The following is an 18,901-nucleotide window of genomic DNA, read 5'->3' on the forward strand; positions in this document are numbered from 1 at the left end:
GAATCTGGCTTCATGTCAGCAGAGAATCAGTCTCTTCATGCCATAGCAGAGAATCTGGCTTCATGTCAGCGCAGAATCAGTCTTCATGTCATAGCAGAGAATCAGGCTTCACGTCACCCACCACTGGAACAGGCACTGTCACACATTTAGGCCCCGGCACCCAGACAGAGGAGAGCGGTCCCGTAACAGAGAATCTGGCCTTATGTCAGCGCAGAATCTGTCTTCATGTCATAGCAGAGAATCAGGCTTCACGTCACCCACCACTGGAACAGGCCACTGTCACACATTTAGGCCCAGGCACCCAGGCAGAGGAGAGAGGTCCCGTAACAGAGAATCTGGCCTTATGTCAGCGCAGAATCTGTATTCATGTCATAGCAGAGAATCAGGCTTCACGTCACCCACCACTGGAACAGGCCACTGTCACACATTTAAGCCCAGGCACCCAGGCAGAGGAGAGAGGTCCCGTAACAGAGAATCTGGCCTTATGTCAGCGCAGAATCTGTCTTCATGTCATAGCAGAGAATCAGGCTTCACGTCACCCACCACTGGAACAGGCCACTGTCACACATTTAGGCCCAGGCACCCAGGCAGAGGAGAGAGGTCCCGTAACAGAGAATCTGGCCTTATGTCAGCGCAGAATCTGTCTTCATGTCATAGCAGAGAATCAGGCTTCACGTCACCCACCACTGGAACAGGCCACGGTCACACATTTAGGCCCCGGCACCCAGGCAGAGGAGAGCGGTCCCGTAACAGAGAATCTGGCCTTATGTCAGTGCAGAATCTGTCTTCATGTCATAGCAGAGAATCAGGCTTCACGTCACCCACCACTGGAACAGGCCACTGTCACACATTTAGGCCCAGGCACCCAGGCAGAGGAGAGAGGTCCCGTAACAGAGAATCTGGCCTTATGTCAGCGCAGAATCTGTATTCATGTCATAGCAGAGAATAAGGCTTCACGTCACCCACCACTGGAACAGGCCACTGTCACACATTTAGGCCCAGGCACCCAGGCAGAGGAGAGAGGTCCCGTAACAGAGAATCTGGCCTTATGTCAGCGCAGAATCTGTCTTCATGTCATAGCAGAGAATCAGGCTTCACGTCACCCACCACTGGAACAGGCCACTGTCACACATTTAGGCCCAGGCACCCAGGCAGAGGAGAGAGGTCCCGTAACAGAGAATCTGGCCTTATGTCAGCGCAGAATCTGTCTTCATGTCATAGCAGAGAATCAGGCTTCACGTCACCCACCACTGGAACAGGCCACGGTCACACATTTAGGCCCCGGCACCCAGGCAGAGGAGAGCGGTCCCGTAACAGAGAATCTGGCCTTATGTCAGTGCAGAATCTGTCTTCATGTCATAGCAGAGAATCAGGCTTCACGTCACCCACCACTGGAACAGGCCACTGTCACACATTTAGGCCCAGGCACCCAGGCAGAGGAGAGAGGTCGCGTAACAGAGAATCTGGCCTTATGTCAGCGCAGAATCTGTATTCATGTCATAGCAGAGAATAAGGCTTCACGTCACCCACCACTGGAACAGGCCACTGTCACACATTTAGGCCCAGGCACCCAGGCAGAGGAGAGAGGTCCCGTAACAGAGAATCTGGCCTTATGTCAGCGCAGAATCTGTCTTCATGTCATAGCAGAGAATCAGGCTTCACGTCACCCACCACTGGAACAGGCCACTGTCACACATTTAGGCCCAGGCACCCAGGCAGAGGAGAGAGGTCCCGTAACAGAGAATCTGGCCTTATGTCAGCGCAGAATCTGTCTTCATGTCATAGCAGAGAATCAGGCTTCACGTCACCCACCACTGGAACAGGCCACTGTCACACATTTAGGCCCCGGCACCCAGACAGAGGAGAGAGGTCCCGTAACAGAGAATCTGGCCTTATGTCAGCGCAGAATCTGTCTTCATGTCATAGCAGAGAATCAGGCTTCACGTCACCCACCACTGGAACAGGCCACTGTCACACATTTAGGCCCAGGCACCCAGGCAGAGGAGAGAGGTCCCGTAACAGAGAATCTGGCCTTATGTCAGCGCAGAATCTGTATTCATGTCATAGCAGAGAATCAGGCTTCACGTCACCCACCACTGGAACAGGCCACTGTCACACATTTAGGCCCCGGCACCCAGACAGAGGAGAGCGGTCCCATAACAGAGAATCTGGCCTTATGTCAGCGCAGAATCTGTCTTCATGTCATAGCAGAGAATCAGGCTTCACGTCACCCACCACTGGAACAGGCCACTGTCACACATTTAGGCCCAGGCACCCAGGCAGAGGAGAGAGGTCCCGTAACAGAGAATCTGGCCTTATGTCAGCGCAGAATCTGTATTCATGTCATAGCAGAGAATCAGGCTTCACGTCACCCACCACTGGAACAGGCCACTGTCACACATTTAGGCCCCGGCACCCAGACAGAGGAGAGGTTCATTCAACTTTGGGTTGCCCCGCAATATAATGGTAAAATGAAATTAAAAATAGTATTGAATGAGGAAGTGCCCTGGAGTAGAATAATATATTGTTAAGGGGAGGTAGTTAATATCTAATCTGCACAAGGGATGGACAGGTCCTGTGGGATGCATGCCTGGTTCATTTTTATGAACGTCAGCTTGTCCACATTGGCTGTAGACAGGCGGCTGCGTTTGTCTGTAATGACGCCCCCTGCCGTGCTGAATACACGTTCAGACAAAACGCTGGCCGCCGGGCAGGCCAGCACCTCCAAGGCATAAAAAGCTAGCTCTGGCCACGTGGACAATTTGGAGACCCAGAGGTTGAATGGGGCCGAACCATCAGTCAGTACGTGGAGGGGTGTGCACAGGTACTGTTCCACCATGTTAGTGAAATGTTGCCTCCTGCTAACACGTTCCGTATCAGGTGGTGGTGCACTTAGCTGTGGCGTGTTGACAAAACTTTTCCACATCTCTGCCATGCTAACCCTGCCCTCAGAGATGCTGGGCGTGACACAGCTGCGTTGGCGACCTCTTGCTCCTCCTCTGCCTTCGCCTTGGGCTTCCACTGGTTCCCCTGTGACATTTGGGAATGCTCTCAGTAGCGCGTCTACCAACGTGCGCTTGTACTCGCGCATCTTCCTATCACGCTCCAGTGTAGGAAGTAAGGTGGGCACATTGTCTTTGTACCGGGGATCCAGCAGGGTGGCAACCCAGTAGTCCGCACACGTTAAAATGTGGGCAACTCTGCTGTCGTTGCACAGGCACTGCAGCATGTAGTCGCTCATGTGTGCCAGGCTGCCCAGAGGTAAGGACAAGCTGTCCTCTGTGTGAGGCGTATCGTCATCGTCCTGTGTTTCCCCCCAGCCACGCACCAGTGATGGGCCCGAGCTGCTTTGGGTGCCACCCCGCTGTGAACATGCTTCATCCTCATCCTCCTCCACCTCCTCCTCATCCTCGTCCTCCTCGTCCTCCAGTAGTGGGCCCTGTCTGGCCACATTTGTACCTGGCCTCTGGTGTTGCAAAAAACCTCCCTCTGAGTCACTTCGAAGAGACTGGCCTGAAAGTGCTAAAAATTACCCCTCTTCCTCCTCTTCCTCCTGGGCCACCTCCTCTTCCATCATCGCCCTAAGTGTTTTCTCAAGGAGACATAGAAGTGGTATTGTAACGCTGATAACGGCGTCATCGCCACTGGCCATGTTGGTGGAGTACTCGAAACAGCGCAACAGGGCACACAGGTCTCGCATGGAGGCCCAGTCATTGGTGGTGAAGTGGGTCTGATCCACAGTGCGACTGACCCGTGCGTGCTGCAGCTGAAACTCCACTATGGCCTGCTGCTGCTCGCACAGTCTGTCCAGCATATGCAAGGTGGAGTTCCACCTGGTGGGCACGTCGCATATGAGGCGGTGAGCGGGAAGGCCGAAGTTACGCTGTAGCGCAGACAGGCGAGCAGCGGCAGGGTGTGAACGCCGGAAGCGCGAACAGACGGCCCGCACTTTATGCAGCAGCTCTGACATGTCGGGGTAGTTGCGAATGAACTTCTGCACCACCAAATTCAGCACATGCGCCAGGCAAGGGATGTGCGTCAAACCGGCTAGTCCCAGAGCTGCAACGAGATTTCGCCCATTATCTTACACCACCAGGCCGGGCTTGAGGCTCACCGGCAGCAACCACTCGTCGGTCTGTTGTTCTATACCCCGCCACAACTCCTGTGCGGTGTGGGGCCTGTCCCCCAAACATATGAGTTTCAGAATGGCCTGCTGACGTTTACCCCGTGCTGTGCTGAAGTTGGTGGTGAAGGTGTGTGGCTGACTGGATGAGCAGGTGGAAGAAGAGGAGGAGGAAGCTGAGTAGGAGGAGGAGAAGACAGGAGGCAAAGAATGTTGCCCTGCGATCCTTGGCGGCGGAAGGACGTGCGCCAAACAGCTCTCCGCCTGGGGCCCAGCCGCCACTACATTTACCCAGTGTGCAGTTAGGGAGATATAGCGTCCCTGGCCGTGCTTACTGGTCCACGTATCTGTGGTTAGGTGGACCTTGCCACAGATGGCGTTGCGCAGTGCACACTTAATTTTATCGGACACTTGTTTGTGCAGGGAAGGCACGGCTCTCTTGGAGAAGTAGTGGCGGCTGGGAACAACATACTGTGGGACAGCAAGTGACATGAGCTGTTTGAAGCTGTGTGTGTCCACCAGCCTAAATGACAGCATTTCATAGGCCAGTAGTTTAGAAATGCTGGCATTCAGGGCCAGGGATCGAGGGTGGCTAGGTGGGAATTTACGCTTTCTCTCAAATGTTTGTGAGATGGAGAGCTGAACGCTGCCGTGTGACATGGTTGGGATGCTTGGTGACGCAGGTGGTGGTGTTGGTGGTACATCCCATGTTTGCTGGGCGGCAGGTGCCAACGTTCCTCCAGAGGCGGAGGAAGAGGCCGAGGCGGCGGCAGCAGCAGCAGAAGAGGCAGAGGCGGCGGCAGCAGCAGAAGAGGCCGAGGCGGCAGCAGCAGAAGAGGTAGCAGGGGGAGCCTGAGTGACTTCCTTGTTTTTAAGGTGTTTACTCCACTGCAGTTCATGCTTTGCATGCAGGTGCCTGGTCATGCAGGTTGTGCTAAGGTTCAGAACGTTAATGCCTCGCTTCATGCTCTGATGGCACAGCGTGCAAACCACTCGGGTCTTGTCGTCAGCACATTGTTTGAAGAAGTGCCATGCCAGGGAACTCCTTGAAGCTGCCTTTGGGGTGCTCGGTCCCAGATGGCGGCGGTCAGTAGCAGGCGGAGTCTCTTTGTGGCGGGTGTTCTGATTTTGCCCACTGCTCCCTCTTTTGCTACGCTGTTGGCTCGGTCTCACCACTGCCTCTTCCTCCGAACTGTGAAAGTCAGTGGCACGACCTTCATTCCATGTGGGGTCTAGGACCTCATCGTCCCCTGCATCGTCTTCCACCCAGTCTTGATCACTGACCTCCTGTTCAGTCTGCACACTGCAGAAAGACGCAGCAGTTGGCACCTGTGTTTCGTCATCATCAGAGACGTGCTGAGGTGGTATTCCCATGTCCTCATCATCAGGAAAAATAAGTGGTTGTGCGTTAGTGCATTCTATCTCTTCCACCCCTGGGGAAGGGCTAGGTGGATGCCCTTGGGAAACCCTGGCAGCAGAGTATTCAAACAGCATAAGAGACTGCTGCATAACTTGAGGCTCAGACAGTTTCCCTGATATGCATGGGGGTGATGTGACAGACCGATGGGCTTGGTTTTCATGCGCCATCTGTGCGCTTTCTGCAGAAGACTGGGTGGGAGATAATGTGAACGTGCTGGATCCACTGTCGGCCACCCAATTGACTAATGCCTGTACCTGCTCAGGCCTTACCATCCTTAGAACGGCATTGGGCCCCACCAAATATCGCTGTAAATTCTGCTGGCTACTGGGACCTGAGGTAGTTGGTTCACTAGGACGTGTGGCTGTGGCAGAACGGCCACGTCCTCTCCCAGCACCAGAGGATCCACTAACACCACCACGACCATGTCCACGTCCTCGTCCCTTATTAGATGTTTTCCTCATTGTTCCCGTTCACCACAATTTTGAGAATGGCAAATTTGGGAATGCTTTTTCAACCCAGAAAAAAAAGTGTGCTTTTACGGTCACTACAAATAACTTGACCAGCTAAAACAGTGCAGATTTGGTTGAATAGAGATGTGAGACCTGTTTTTTTTTGCGCTGTGTGACAGGTATAGGTTTAATCACAGAATCACACTTCTATCAGCACGCTAGTGTGTGTCTTAGGTTTTTCTGAATGACACTATCAATACCTTCAATGTAAGATTTTCTTTTTGGGATAGATTTCAAGTAGGCCTCAAATACCAGAAACTAGTTATTTTGAGAATGGCAAATTTGGGAATGCTTTTTCAACCCAGAACAAAAAGTCTGCTTTTACGGTCACTACAAATAACTTGACCAGCTAAAACAGTGCAGATTTGGTTGAATAGAGATGTGAGACCTGTTTTTTTTTGCGCTGTGTGACAGGTATAGGTTTAATCACAGAATCACACTTCTATCAGCACGCTAGCGTGTGTCTTAGGTTTTTCTGAATGACACTATCAATACCTTCAATGTAAGATTTTCTTTTTGGGATAGATTTCAAGTAGGCCTCAAATACCAGAAACTAGTTATTTTGAGAATGGCAAATTTGGGAATGCTTTTTCAACCCAGAACAAAAAGTCTGCTTTTACGGTCACTACAAATAACTTGACCAGCTAAAACAGTGCAGATTTGGTTGAATAGAGATGTGAGACCTGTTTTTTTTTTGCGCTGTGTGACAGGTATAGGTTTAATCACAGAATCACACTTCTATCAGCACGCTAGCGTGTGTCTTAGGTTTTTCTGAATGACACTATCAATACCTTCAATGTAAGATTTTCTTTTTGGGATAGATTTCAAGTAGGCCTCAAATACCAGAAACTAGTTATTTTGAGAATGGCAAATTTGGGAATGCTTTTTCAACCCAGAACAAAAAGTCTGCTTTTACGGTCACTACAAATAACTTGACCAGCTAAAACAGTGCAGATTTGGTTGAATAGAGATGTGAGACCTGTTTTTTTTTGCGCTGTGTGACAGGTATAGGTTTAATCACAGAATCACACTTCTATCAGCACGCTAGCGTGTGTCTTAGGTTTTTCTGAATGACACTATCAATACCTTCAATGTAAGATTTTCTTTTTGGGATAGATTTCAAGTAGGCCTCAAATACCAGAAACTAGTTATTTTGAGAATGGCAAATTTGGGAATGCTTTTTCAACCCAGAACAAAAAGTCTGCTTTTACGGTCACTACAAATAACTTGACCAGCTAAAACAGTGCAGATTTGGTTGAATAGAGATGTGAGACCTGTTTTTTTTTGCGCTGTGTGACAGGTATAGGTTTAATCACAGAATCACACTTCTATCAGCACGCTAGCGTGTGTCTTAGGTTTTTCCGAATGACACTATCAATACCTTCAATGTAAGATTTTCTTTTTGGGATAGATTTCAAGTAGGCCTCAAATACCAGAAACTAGTGTTTTTGAGAATGGCAAATTTGGGAATGCTTTTTCAACCCAGAACAAAAAGTCTGCTTTTACGGTCACTACAAATAACTTGACCAGCTAAAACAGTGCAGATTTGGTTGAATAGAGATGTGAGACCTGTTTTTTTTTGCGCTGTGTGACAGGTATAGGTTTAATCACAGAATCACACTTCTATCAGCACGCTAGCGTGTGTCTTAGGTTTTTCTGAATGACACTATCAATACCTTCAATGTAAGATTTTCTTTTTGGGATAGATTTCAAGTAGGCCTCAAATACCAGAAACTAGTTATTTTGAGAATGGCAAATTTGGGAATGCTTTTTCAACCCAGAACAAAAAGTCTGCTTTTACGGTCACTACAAATAACTTGACCAGCTAAAACAGTGCAGATTTGGTTGAATAGAGATGTGAGACCTGTTTTTTTTTGCGCTGTGTGACAGGTATAGGTTTAATCACAGAATCACACTTCTATCAGTACGCTAGCGTGTGTCTTAGGTTTTTCTGAATGACACTATCAATACCTTCAATGTAAGATTTTCTTTTTGGGATAGATTTCAAGTAGGCCTCAAATACCAGAAACTAGTTATTTTGAGAATGGCAAATTTGGGAATGCTTTTTCAACCCAGAACAAAAAGTCTGCTTTTACGGTCACTACAAATAACTTGACCAGCTAAAACAGTGCAGATTTGGTTGAATAGAGATGTGAGACCTGTTTTTTTTTGCGCTGTGTGACAGTTATAGGTTTAATCATAGAATCACACTTCTATCAGCACGCTAGCGTGTGTCTTAGGTTTTTCTGAATGACACTATCAATACCTTCAATGTAAGATTTTCTTTTTGGGATAGATTTCAAGTAGGCCTCAAATACCAGAAACTAGTTATTTTGAGAATGGCAAATTTGGGAATGCTTTTTCAACCCAGAACAAAAAGTCTGCTTTTACGGTCACTACAAATAACTTGACCAGCTAAAACAGTGCAGATTTGGTTGAATAGAGATGTGAGACCTGTTTTTTTTTGCGCTGTGTGACAGGTATAGGTTTAATCACAGAATCACACTTCTATCAGCACGCTAGCGTGTGTCTTAGGTTTTTCTGAATGACACTATCAATACCTTCAATGTAAGATTTTCTTTTTGGGATAGATTTCAAGTAGGCCTCAAATACCAGAAACTAGTTATTTTGAGAATGGCAAATTTGGGAATGCTTTTTCAACCCAGAACAAAAAGTCTGCTTTTACGGTCACTACAAATAACTTGACCAGCTAAAACAGTGCAGATTTGGTTGAATAGAGATGTGAGACCTGTTTTTTTTTGCGCTGTGTGACAGGTATAGGTTTAATCACAGAATCACACTTCTATCAGCACGCTAGCGTGTGTCTTAGGTTTTTCTGAATGACACTATCAATACCTTCAATGTAAGATTTTCTTTTTGGGATAGATTTCAAGTAGGCCTCAAATACCAGAAACTAGTTATTTTGAGAATGGCAAATTTGGGAATGCTTTTTCAACCCAGAAAAAAAAGTGTGCTTTTACGGTCAATACAAATAACTTGACCAGCTAAAACAGTATAGATTTGGTTGAATAGAAATGTCAGGTCTATTTTTTAGGCGCTGGGTGACAGGCTCAACTTGCCCCTGATGTAATATATGGCCAAAAAATAACCACACTGTTGATGGTTAAATGCACTTGGGTGACACAGGCTCAGCCTGCACCAGATGTAGTATATGGCCAAAAAATAATCAGACTGTTGATGGTTAAATGCACTTGGGTGACATAGGCTCAGCCTGCACCAGATGTAGTATAGGGCCAAAAAATAATCAGACTGTTGATGGTTAAATGCTCTTGGGTGACACAGGCTCAGCCTGCAGCTGATGTAGGATATAGCACAAAATAACCACACTATCGATGGTTAAATACACTTGGGTTACACAGGCTCAGCCTGCAGCTGATGTAGTATATGGCCAAAAAATAATCAGACTGTTGATGGTTAAATGCACTTGGGTGACACAGGCTCAGCGTGCAGCTGATGTAGTATATGGCCAAAAAATAACCAGACTGTTGATGGTTAAATGCACTTCGGTGACACCGGCTCAGCCTGCAGCTGATGTAGGATATAGCAAAAAAAAATTACCACACTATCGATGGTTAAATACACTTGGTGATAGCTCGTGCTGGCGCACCACAAGTCACAAAATGGCCGCCGATCACCCCAGAAAAAAAGTGATCTAAAAACGCTCTGGGCAGCCTCAAAAAAGTGAGCAAGTCAATAATAGCACTTCAATGATCCACAGCTGCAGATCGATCACATAATGAAGTCTTTTGGAGGAGTTAATCTGCCTAATCTCGCCCTAACGTCGCAGCTGCAACCTCTCCCTATACTGATCATAGCAGAGTGACGTGCGGCGCTACGTGACTCCAGCTTAAATAGAGGCTGGGTCACATGGTGCACTGGCCAATCACAGCCATGCCAATAGTAGGCATGGCTGTGATGGCCTCTTGGGCCAATTAGTATGACGCTTGTTGATTGGCTGCTTTGCAGCCTTTCAAAAAGCGCCAAGAAAGCGCCGAACACCGAACCCGAACCCGGACTTTTACGAAAATGTTCGGGTTCGGGTCCGTGTCACGGACACCCCAAAATTCGGTACGAACCCGAACTATACAGTTCGGGTTCGCTCATCCCTAAAATCAACCTTATTTGTCTGCAGCCACTAATAGAGGGAGCTCGGTTCAAGAGATTTGCATTTCCTTAAATTGTTATGGACTGAGCTCCATTTAGTGGAGGCTGAAAGCAGACAGTTATACTGTATATTATTGATTGGGAGGAGAAGCATGAGATTTAGGGCTGTAGGGATGTATCAGTGTGTTCATGACAATTGTCTGGTGTAAATACACTGAAAAATGTGGTGTTCAACATGAGTGCCATAATAATAATGCCTGTTCCACTCTTTCCAACCCAAAAGTCAGGTGTAAAAATGTAACGTACTTAAAGGGATTCTGTCACCAAGTTTTAGGCTATAGAGATACGGACATGCACGGCTAGATCGCCGCTAGCATGTCCGCAATATACCGGTCCTATAGGGCTGTGTGCTTTTAATTTTCTTTAAAAATTGATTTTAGAGATATGTAAATTAGTCTTGTAAGGTGACCAAGGGGCTGTACGAACCTTCCTGGTGCCCAGCCACGCCCGCCTGTGAAGGAGCCCAGCACCGCCTATGTCCTCCGAATCTCCTCCTTTCGTCATCGATAGATAGCCGTAATCTCGCGATGCGCGAGCTCGCGCATGCGCAGTTCCTTCCCTGAGGCTGATGCCAGCACAGGGAAGGAACACTATACCGGCACTGCGCATGTGTGAGCTCGCGCATGGCGAGATTACAGCTATCTAACGGTGACGAAAGGAGGAGATTCGGAGGACGCAGGTGGTGCTGGGCTCCTTCACAAGGGGGCGTGGCTGGGCTCCAGGAAGGTTCGTACAGCCCCTTGGGCTCCTTACAAAGCTCATTTACCTATCTCTAAAATAATTTTTTAAAGAAAATAAAAGCACACAGCCCTATAGGACCGGTATATTGCGGACATGCTAGCGGCGATCTAGCCGTGCATGTCCGCAGCTCTATAGCCCAAAACTTGGTGACAGAATCCCTTTAATAAAAAAAAGTCAATTCAGCAGAAATCTTAACATACATATTATTTTGCTATGGGACCCTAGGAGATCTGTGTTTTCCTGGAAATACATTTGAATTAGTATTTTTATAAGTAAAAATACTAGAAATAATACTCAAAATCCTCAATCCATTTATTTCTAAATGAAAATTGAAAACTTGCAATGGATGAATCAACAGAAAATGGATTCTGAGTGTTGCCACTATCTCTAATCTCTTATTTCTACTGCGGTGGTTTGCACCTAATCTAATCGATGTCCTGTGTAGCTCTAAAACAAGTTTTGAAGTAAAGCCATGCTGACACCCATCAGGCTGAAATGAGCTTTTTGACTTAAAAGAAGCCTGTGTGGATGGAAATGGGAGACTCCAATTTTCCCTTTCTGGCTCATCATTGTTATCCGTGACCATAACCTCTACCAGAGAAATATTGCATGCTGCACAAATTATTAACCCTTAGAGGACCTTGAGATTTTCCATTTTTGCGATTTCGTTTTTCACTCCCCGCCTTCCCATAGTCCTTTTTTATTTTTCCGCTTAAATAGCCTTATGAGGGCTTAATTTTTGCGGGACAAGTTTTACTTTGTAATGGCACCATTTGCGGCTACATACCATGTAGTGGAAAGCGTAAAAAAAATTCCAAATGGGGTAGAATTGGGATAAAACGGAAAAATGTTACGTACACTATGCGGTAAAATTGACCTGTTATCTTTATTCTTCAGGTCAGTATGGTTACAACGATACCACACTTGTATACATTTTCTTGCATTTTAATACTGAAAAAAAAAAAAACCTTTGAGAAAAAAAAATCTTTTATCACCATATTCTGACCCTTAGCAATTTTTTGTAGTTATGTGTACAAGGCTGTGTGAGGGCTCATTTTTTTGCAGGGCTATCTGTACTTTTAAGTGATACCAATTTGAAGTGTGTGCAACTTTTTGATCACTTTTTATAAAAAATTATTGTAGAGTTGAAGTGACAAAAAATGGCAAATTGGGCGGTTTTATTTTATTTTTCCATTACGCCATTTGCCATATGCCATTAATATTATTATATTTTAATTGTATGGGCATTTTTTTATTGTATTTTTATTTTAAGGAAAGGGGGGTGATTTGAACTTTTATATTTTTTAATTTTTTATATTTATAAAAACTTTTTAAAACTTTTTCTTAACTTTTTTAAGTCACACTGGGTGACTAAAACTGGCAATATTTAGTTTGCACATTTTGTTCAATGATAGCTATATAGCCATCATTGAACATTTTATTCTCAATATAACAATACAGTGCCACCACCTAGTGGCCTGTATTGGTATATTCGTCTAATTGACTCCGAAGCCTGCTTGAGGCTTCCGTCTATTAGATCAATGTAACAGGTTCCCTGATCTCAGCCGGGGAATGCTGTTACCGGAGCTGAAGCAGGTGGCTTCCGCTTCTGGACTGATCTGATGCCGTGGTCGCATTTGACCATGGCATCTGAAGGGAATAATGTATGCCATCAGCCTTATGGCTGATCACATACATGTGCCGAGGGTCTCTGCTATTTGAAATAGCAGAAACTGGGTGGCTATGGCGCCCGCTGCACATGCGAGCGGGCGACATGTTTAGACACCGGACTTCCGCCATACATGTATGCGGGAGGTCTTCAAGGGGTTAATATTATCCAAAACGATCAGAAGAGAAGCACTTAGAAAATAAAAATTCTCTTTTATTTATATTCTTCGGCATCCTTTATGTACTGTATGTAACCTAAACTAAGCCTAATTTTATGTATTGTAAATTGGTCACCTCAAAGCATGAGTTTTGAAGTAATAACAATAGGATCACTAGGTTTCTGAATGTGGTATAACAAGCACAGAATGTCATGTTAATAATGTACTACAAAAGCCATGTTCTCTTCAAGGCTGTTAAATTATGGAGCTGTAGAGTTTTATTCCATCAGAAGATAGCTTTATAGATGAAATACACACAATAAAGAACAATCCATGCTAGCTGATGACCACCGATGCTCAACCGCCCTGACTGTTGTAAGCAAGCTTTTCATCAACTTTCCATGATCCAGCTTACCCCTGAGTGTTCATATGAAAGACTTAATATAATAAACCAACTTTTTTTTTTGTTCTTCTTGATATTTCATGTGTTTCATTCCTACGAGGTATGTTCTGATTATGTCTATGACATTTATTTTATTGTGGTCTACGCCTGTGACTGTTCTTGATATCTTAGTGCTCTCTTATCAGCTGCCAGGCTCATTAATCATGACACCCACTATTGCTTACTATGGGTTGAGACTTGATTGTGGATTAAACATGACGCCTAGAATACCAATGCTCTTTTTTTTTTTTCTTTACACATCTTCAATCAAAATATAAAACTGATATGATGCAGGAGCTCAGAGCTTCTGAGGGCTATGTTTCAAGGTATCTCAAAACTTTGATGAAATTTTTCACTTTAAGTTCTTACAACAATAGATCAAAGTCAGAAATACCCTTTGCAACATTTGGTCACTGCCGAATGCAATGAAGACGGGTCAATTATATATTTTGAACAAGCTACACATATCATATTACAAATTAAGCAATTTCATTTTTATGATTTTGGAGCAGAAATATATAATATTACAATATCTTGCATATTTAGTACTGTGCAAAAGTTTAAGGCAGGTGTGGAGAAAATGCAACAAAATAAGGTTGCTTTAAAAAAAAAAGTGTTATTAGTTTAATCAAGTAACAAAATGCACAGTGATTGATCAAAAGAGAAATCTAAATCAATATTTGGTGTGACCACCCTTTGCCTTAATACCAGCATCAATTCTTCTAGGTACACTTGCACAAAGTCAAGGATTTTGTAGGATTAATGTCAGGTGTTGATTAACCAATTATACAAAATAGGTGATTTTAATATGTTGGTTGAAACACAGTAGGGCTGGGTTCACATCTGCGCTGTGAACTCTGGCGGTGTGTATCCTGCTACCATACTCTGTCAGATCCCCTTCAACTGTAATGGGGTCCACTGGTAATCAGGCCGCTTTCTGTCATAACTCCCTGGATCAATCTAAAAACTATAACCTGTAATATTATTACACTCCAGAAATACATCTAGGTCCCTCTTGATCAGTGATGGTCAGTTCGCAGTGTTCGCCAGCGAACACATGTGGGCTGCCATCTTTAGTAAGGTAGACTCACCCATCCGGCGATGCACAGGTAGGCCCTTACCTGTGCCTGTGTCGGGAGCCGGTCTGAAATCAAATGAAGTCACCGGGAGCAGGCAGTTCCAAGAACAGCCGCCGGGGGCCTTCATCGGGCTTTTCTCGGAACTGCCTGCTCCCTGTGAATGCATTTGATTTCAGACCGGCTCCCAGCACAGGCACAGGTAAGAGCTTACCTGTGCATCGCCGGACGGGTGAGTCTACCTTACTAAAGATGGCAGCCCGCATGTGTTCGCTGGCGAACACTGCGAACTGACCATCACTGCTCTTGATCTCTTTTAGTGAATTCGCCATCACCACCTCCTCAGAGAGAGATTAAATAATCCTCTTCTTTGTTTGTGTAGAAACCTTCTTTCCTCCAGACAGGGAGGATGTCCCCTCATCAGTCACAGTCCTGGGGATAAATAGATGATGGGATAGATCTCTGTACTAACCCCTGATATATTTATACATGGTAATTAGATCTCCCCTCAGTTGTCTTTTTTTCTTAAACTGAATAGCCCTAATTTTGATTACCTTTCTAGGTACTGTAGCTCAATAATTCAGTTATTACATTAGTTGCCCTCCTCTGTAGCTCTGCTATGTCTGCCTTGTGCATAGGAGCCCAGAATTGTACACAATATGTGCTGTATCGTTATATGCATCAATGTCCCTTTTGATGCACCTCATAATCTTATTGGTCTTGGCAGCAGCTGCCTGACACTGCTTTCTATAGTTAAGGCCTCATGCACTTCGATGGGTCCGCAATTCCGGAGATGCGGAACGGAGTCACGGAATGGAACACCGGAAGCACTACGGAGTGCTTCTGTGGTGCTTCTTTTCGTTGTTCCGCACCGCAAATAAATATGACATGTCATATTTTTTTGCGGTGCGGACAGATTCAAGTTGAATGGGTCCGGCCCACTGCACGGATGTTGCCCGTGCATTGGGGACAGCAATTGCGGTCGCGTGCATACGGTCTAAGTTTGCTGTTCACTAAAATTCCTAAGTCCTTTTCCATGTCAGTGTTACCCAGTGTTTTACCATTTAGTATGTACAGGTGACTTGCATTATTCCTTCCCATGTGCATAACGTTACACTTGCCAGTGTTAAACCTCATCTGCCACTTATCTGCCCAAGCCTCCAATCCATCTGTAGCTGTATATTATCCTCTTCCGTGTTAATTACTTTACACAGTTTAGTGCAAATTTGACATTTTACTATGCCAGCCTTCTATAAGATCATTAATAAATATATTGAAGATAAAAGGGCCCAATACTGACCCCCTGTGGTACCCCACTAGTGAAAGTGACCTAATCTGATTGTGTACCATTATTATCCACGCTCTGTTTTCTGTCACTGAGCCAGTCATTAACTGAAACAGAAACAGTTTTGTAGGAGGTGTAAAACTGGGTGAGGAATAGTCAAATTCTTCAACAAAGGTGAGGTTTTGGACGACAGTATCATGTCACAGGTCATACAAGGCACGGCTCAGCAGGTAGTGTCTTAGAATCCCATTGACTCCCATTTTTTCATGACACATCATACTTTATTCATACTTCATGTTACTGGTAAATTTGGATCAATATGTTATATATTTATTTATTAAGAATCCCAAATTTATGGAAAATTTGTAAAAAAAAATAGCAATTTTCTAAATATGGATATCTCTGCTTCTAAGACAGATAGTGATACCTCACAAAATAGTTATTAGTTAACATGTCTACTATATGTCAGCCTCATTTTATAAATATCATTGAAGGCTTAGAATTTTAGAAGTAATTTTTCAAACATTCAAGAAAATTTTTAAAACTAACCTTTTTAAGAGCCAATTCAATTTAGAAGTCACTTTGAGCATCTAACATAATATAATCTGCCCATAAAAGACCCAATTTTAGAACCTACACCGCTTAAATTATTTAAATCAGATTTTTAAAACGTTGTTAAAATAAACGTCCAACAGGAATGAAAGAATTTTAAAATTTCTTTTTTGTGTAGATTTTCCATTTGAATTCATTTGTTACTGTAGCATAGGAAGGGTTAACAGAAAAACAAACCTTATTTTACAGTTTATAGAAACACCTCACATTTGAAAAGACCCTGAGTTACCACTACAGTGGAAACACCCAAAAAGTGACCTCATTTTGGAAACTATAATCCTCAAGGAATTTATCGAGGGGTACACTGAAAGCTTTGACCCAACAAGAATAGAATTTAGAAACACTTGGCTGTGAAACTGAAATATTACATTTTTTTCATTAAAATGTTGCTTTAGCCTCAAAAAGGGTTAACAGGAGAAAATCTACCCTACAATTTGTTATGCATTTTTTCCTGAACAAGGCAACACACTATGTGTGGTTGTAAGCTGCTATTTGAGGATATGCTTTCTGAGCAGTATAGCTCAGTTAGAAGAGCTGCAGCCTGGGACACAGGAGTACCTGGGTCCGAGTCCTGACACTGGGATAATATTTGAGGAGATGGCAGCATTCAGAAGGGAAGGTGCAGCCTTTGGATTTTCTAATTTGGAATTAGTAGGAATTGGTTCTGTGCATTCACACAATTTAATTTTATTAATCATTTTGCTTGCGGAGAGGGCGTTGTGGCCATCTGGATTGAAGAAAGTGCATAAAATCTCATGTTCAGTGATGTGTAACGTCCCCACGTTAATGTGCTTGGTGGACATCATCAGTGATGACCTCACCACGTGCGGGTAGCGTGATTCACGTGGCCGCGTTATATTTTATGCGTTTTCTTCAATCAAGATGGCTGTGACGGCCTTTCCGCAAGCAAATGGTTAAGGTGAGTATGTGTTTTTTTTTAAATCTTGAATAACCCCTGAAAGGCCTCAATTTTAATGTCAGATGCTGCGATCAGCAATGAACGTGGCATCTGAGGGGCTCAATGCTGTGGGGCGGCGCAATCCCCATTCCCGGTCATTGCGCCCACTACATATATGTGATCTATGACAAAGTAATTCGGAACGAATCTTAATATCTTTATGAAATTCAGCGAAACAGCCCATCTCTACTCAATGCCAGGGGCGTAGCTAAAGGCTCATGGGCCCTGGTGCAAGAGTTCAGGTTGGGCCCCACTTCCCTCAGTTATTTGTGGTCAGGGCCAGGGAAGCACATAGCCTTCCTGCTGCCTGAGACAAAAATTTAAAAGGCTCCCCCATGACAAATTCTTGACCTAACCCCTTTCCTCCAGCCAAAGGTGTAATTTGAACTTCATGCACTTTCTATAATACCGGTGTCTTCTTATGCGGTATTTGGGCCCCCTTAGGCTCATGGGCCTGGTAGTGACTGCTACCTCTGCACCCCCTATAGCTACACCCATACTCAAGGCCAATTATCAGTGGGTACTTCAATGTTTTATAGGCACAGCCTTGATATCCTAATTTTGCACAGTGAATAGCCAATATAAAATTAATTTTACAGGCTCTTGTTTTAACTTGCAGCTAATCAGCCTGTTATTGTTACATAGGTTATTTGTGAGATTACTCGGTTCTTACCTTGCCTTGAATTCAGAAAACTGGTATTTATTGTAGTCTCCACAAAGCTCATTGCCTTCACTGATATATGTTTTAATTTCTTCACTCAGTTGCGTTTTCTGAAATAGAGCACAGAGGTGTCATTTGCCAAGAACTCCTTGAGAGTGGCACACACAGATATTTGACAAAATCTAAAATACAGAACATTTTTAGCAATTTGATGACAGGTTTGAGGAGAAAATTTGGTAAAGATATCATGACTTCCTAAATAAGAACATGGAAGTGACACAAAAACAAGGTGCTCTTCTTTCTTACATTTCTTTTCTGTTTGTGCTTGATAGGTAACAAAGATGCAACATGAAGTTAAAGGACCTCCAAAACAAAACCTTTAACAGGGCTCCATTCTAACATGTGACATTTACTACACTGGCATCTTTTTGTACTGTACAGTCTTTGGGACCCATCAGATACTACAGCCTAAGAGCAACCCCTACTTCTGCCAGTGGCAGACTTGTCCACCACAAAAATGCTTGGGGCCCAGAAATTGGGCCACAAATAGCTGGCAGAAAAACAAAAAAACAGCAAAATGGAAAGAAAACAAATCAGGGACAGACAACAAAAAAAGTCAGACAACAAAAAGTACCTGTGGGTCTTGGGGACCTTTTCAGCTGAACAGCAGTAGCATAAATGTCCAGGCTGCTAAGCTAAGAGTGAGGATTAGCAAGCTAATGGAGGCAGATCTTAGCAGTGCAGCAGGGGTCCCCTGACATAACTTTGCTTGGGACCCCAGAAATGCTGAATTTTCTACTGAACTCTGAACCCCCTATTGTTGGAAAATACATAAAGTTTTTTGTTGAGCTTGCTAATTGCTTAATTGTGTATTCTTGGCACTAAAAAGTTGCAAACTGTGCCAACTTGGGCGGGGGGGGGGCGGGGTGTTACGCACTGCTTGCCACTTTTTAAACTGCAAGTGGTGAGGGGCTGAAGTGGCCCATCAAATGTATTATAATCTACATGACGAAACTAGTATATATTACAGTGAAGATCTACACCTGCTCCCTTGCTGGTGTAG

At 44.5% G+C, this 18,901-nt stretch overlaps 1 protein-coding gene across 1 annotated transcript in view; it reads right to left on the reverse strand.

Moving 5' to 3' along the window:
• GC (GC vitamin D binding protein) overlaps window positions 1-18,901 on the reverse strand; it is a 322,446-nt gene that overhangs the window by 88,762 nt on the left and 214,783 nt on the right. The window contains exon 10 of the mRNA XM_040418123.1: window positions 17,851-17,948. Within this exon, the coding sequence (XP_040274057.1) occupies window positions 17,851-17,948 (98 nt within the window). The remainder of the gene's footprint in view (window positions 1-17,850; window positions 17,949-18,901) is intronic.

Source organism: Bufo bufo, chromosome 2 (assembly GCF_905171765.1).
Source record: "Bufo bufo chromosome 2, aBufBuf1.1, whole genome shotgun sequence".
Taxonomy (NCBI): domain Eukaryota; kingdom Metazoa; phylum Chordata; class Amphibia; order Anura; family Bufonidae; genus Bufo; species Bufo bufo.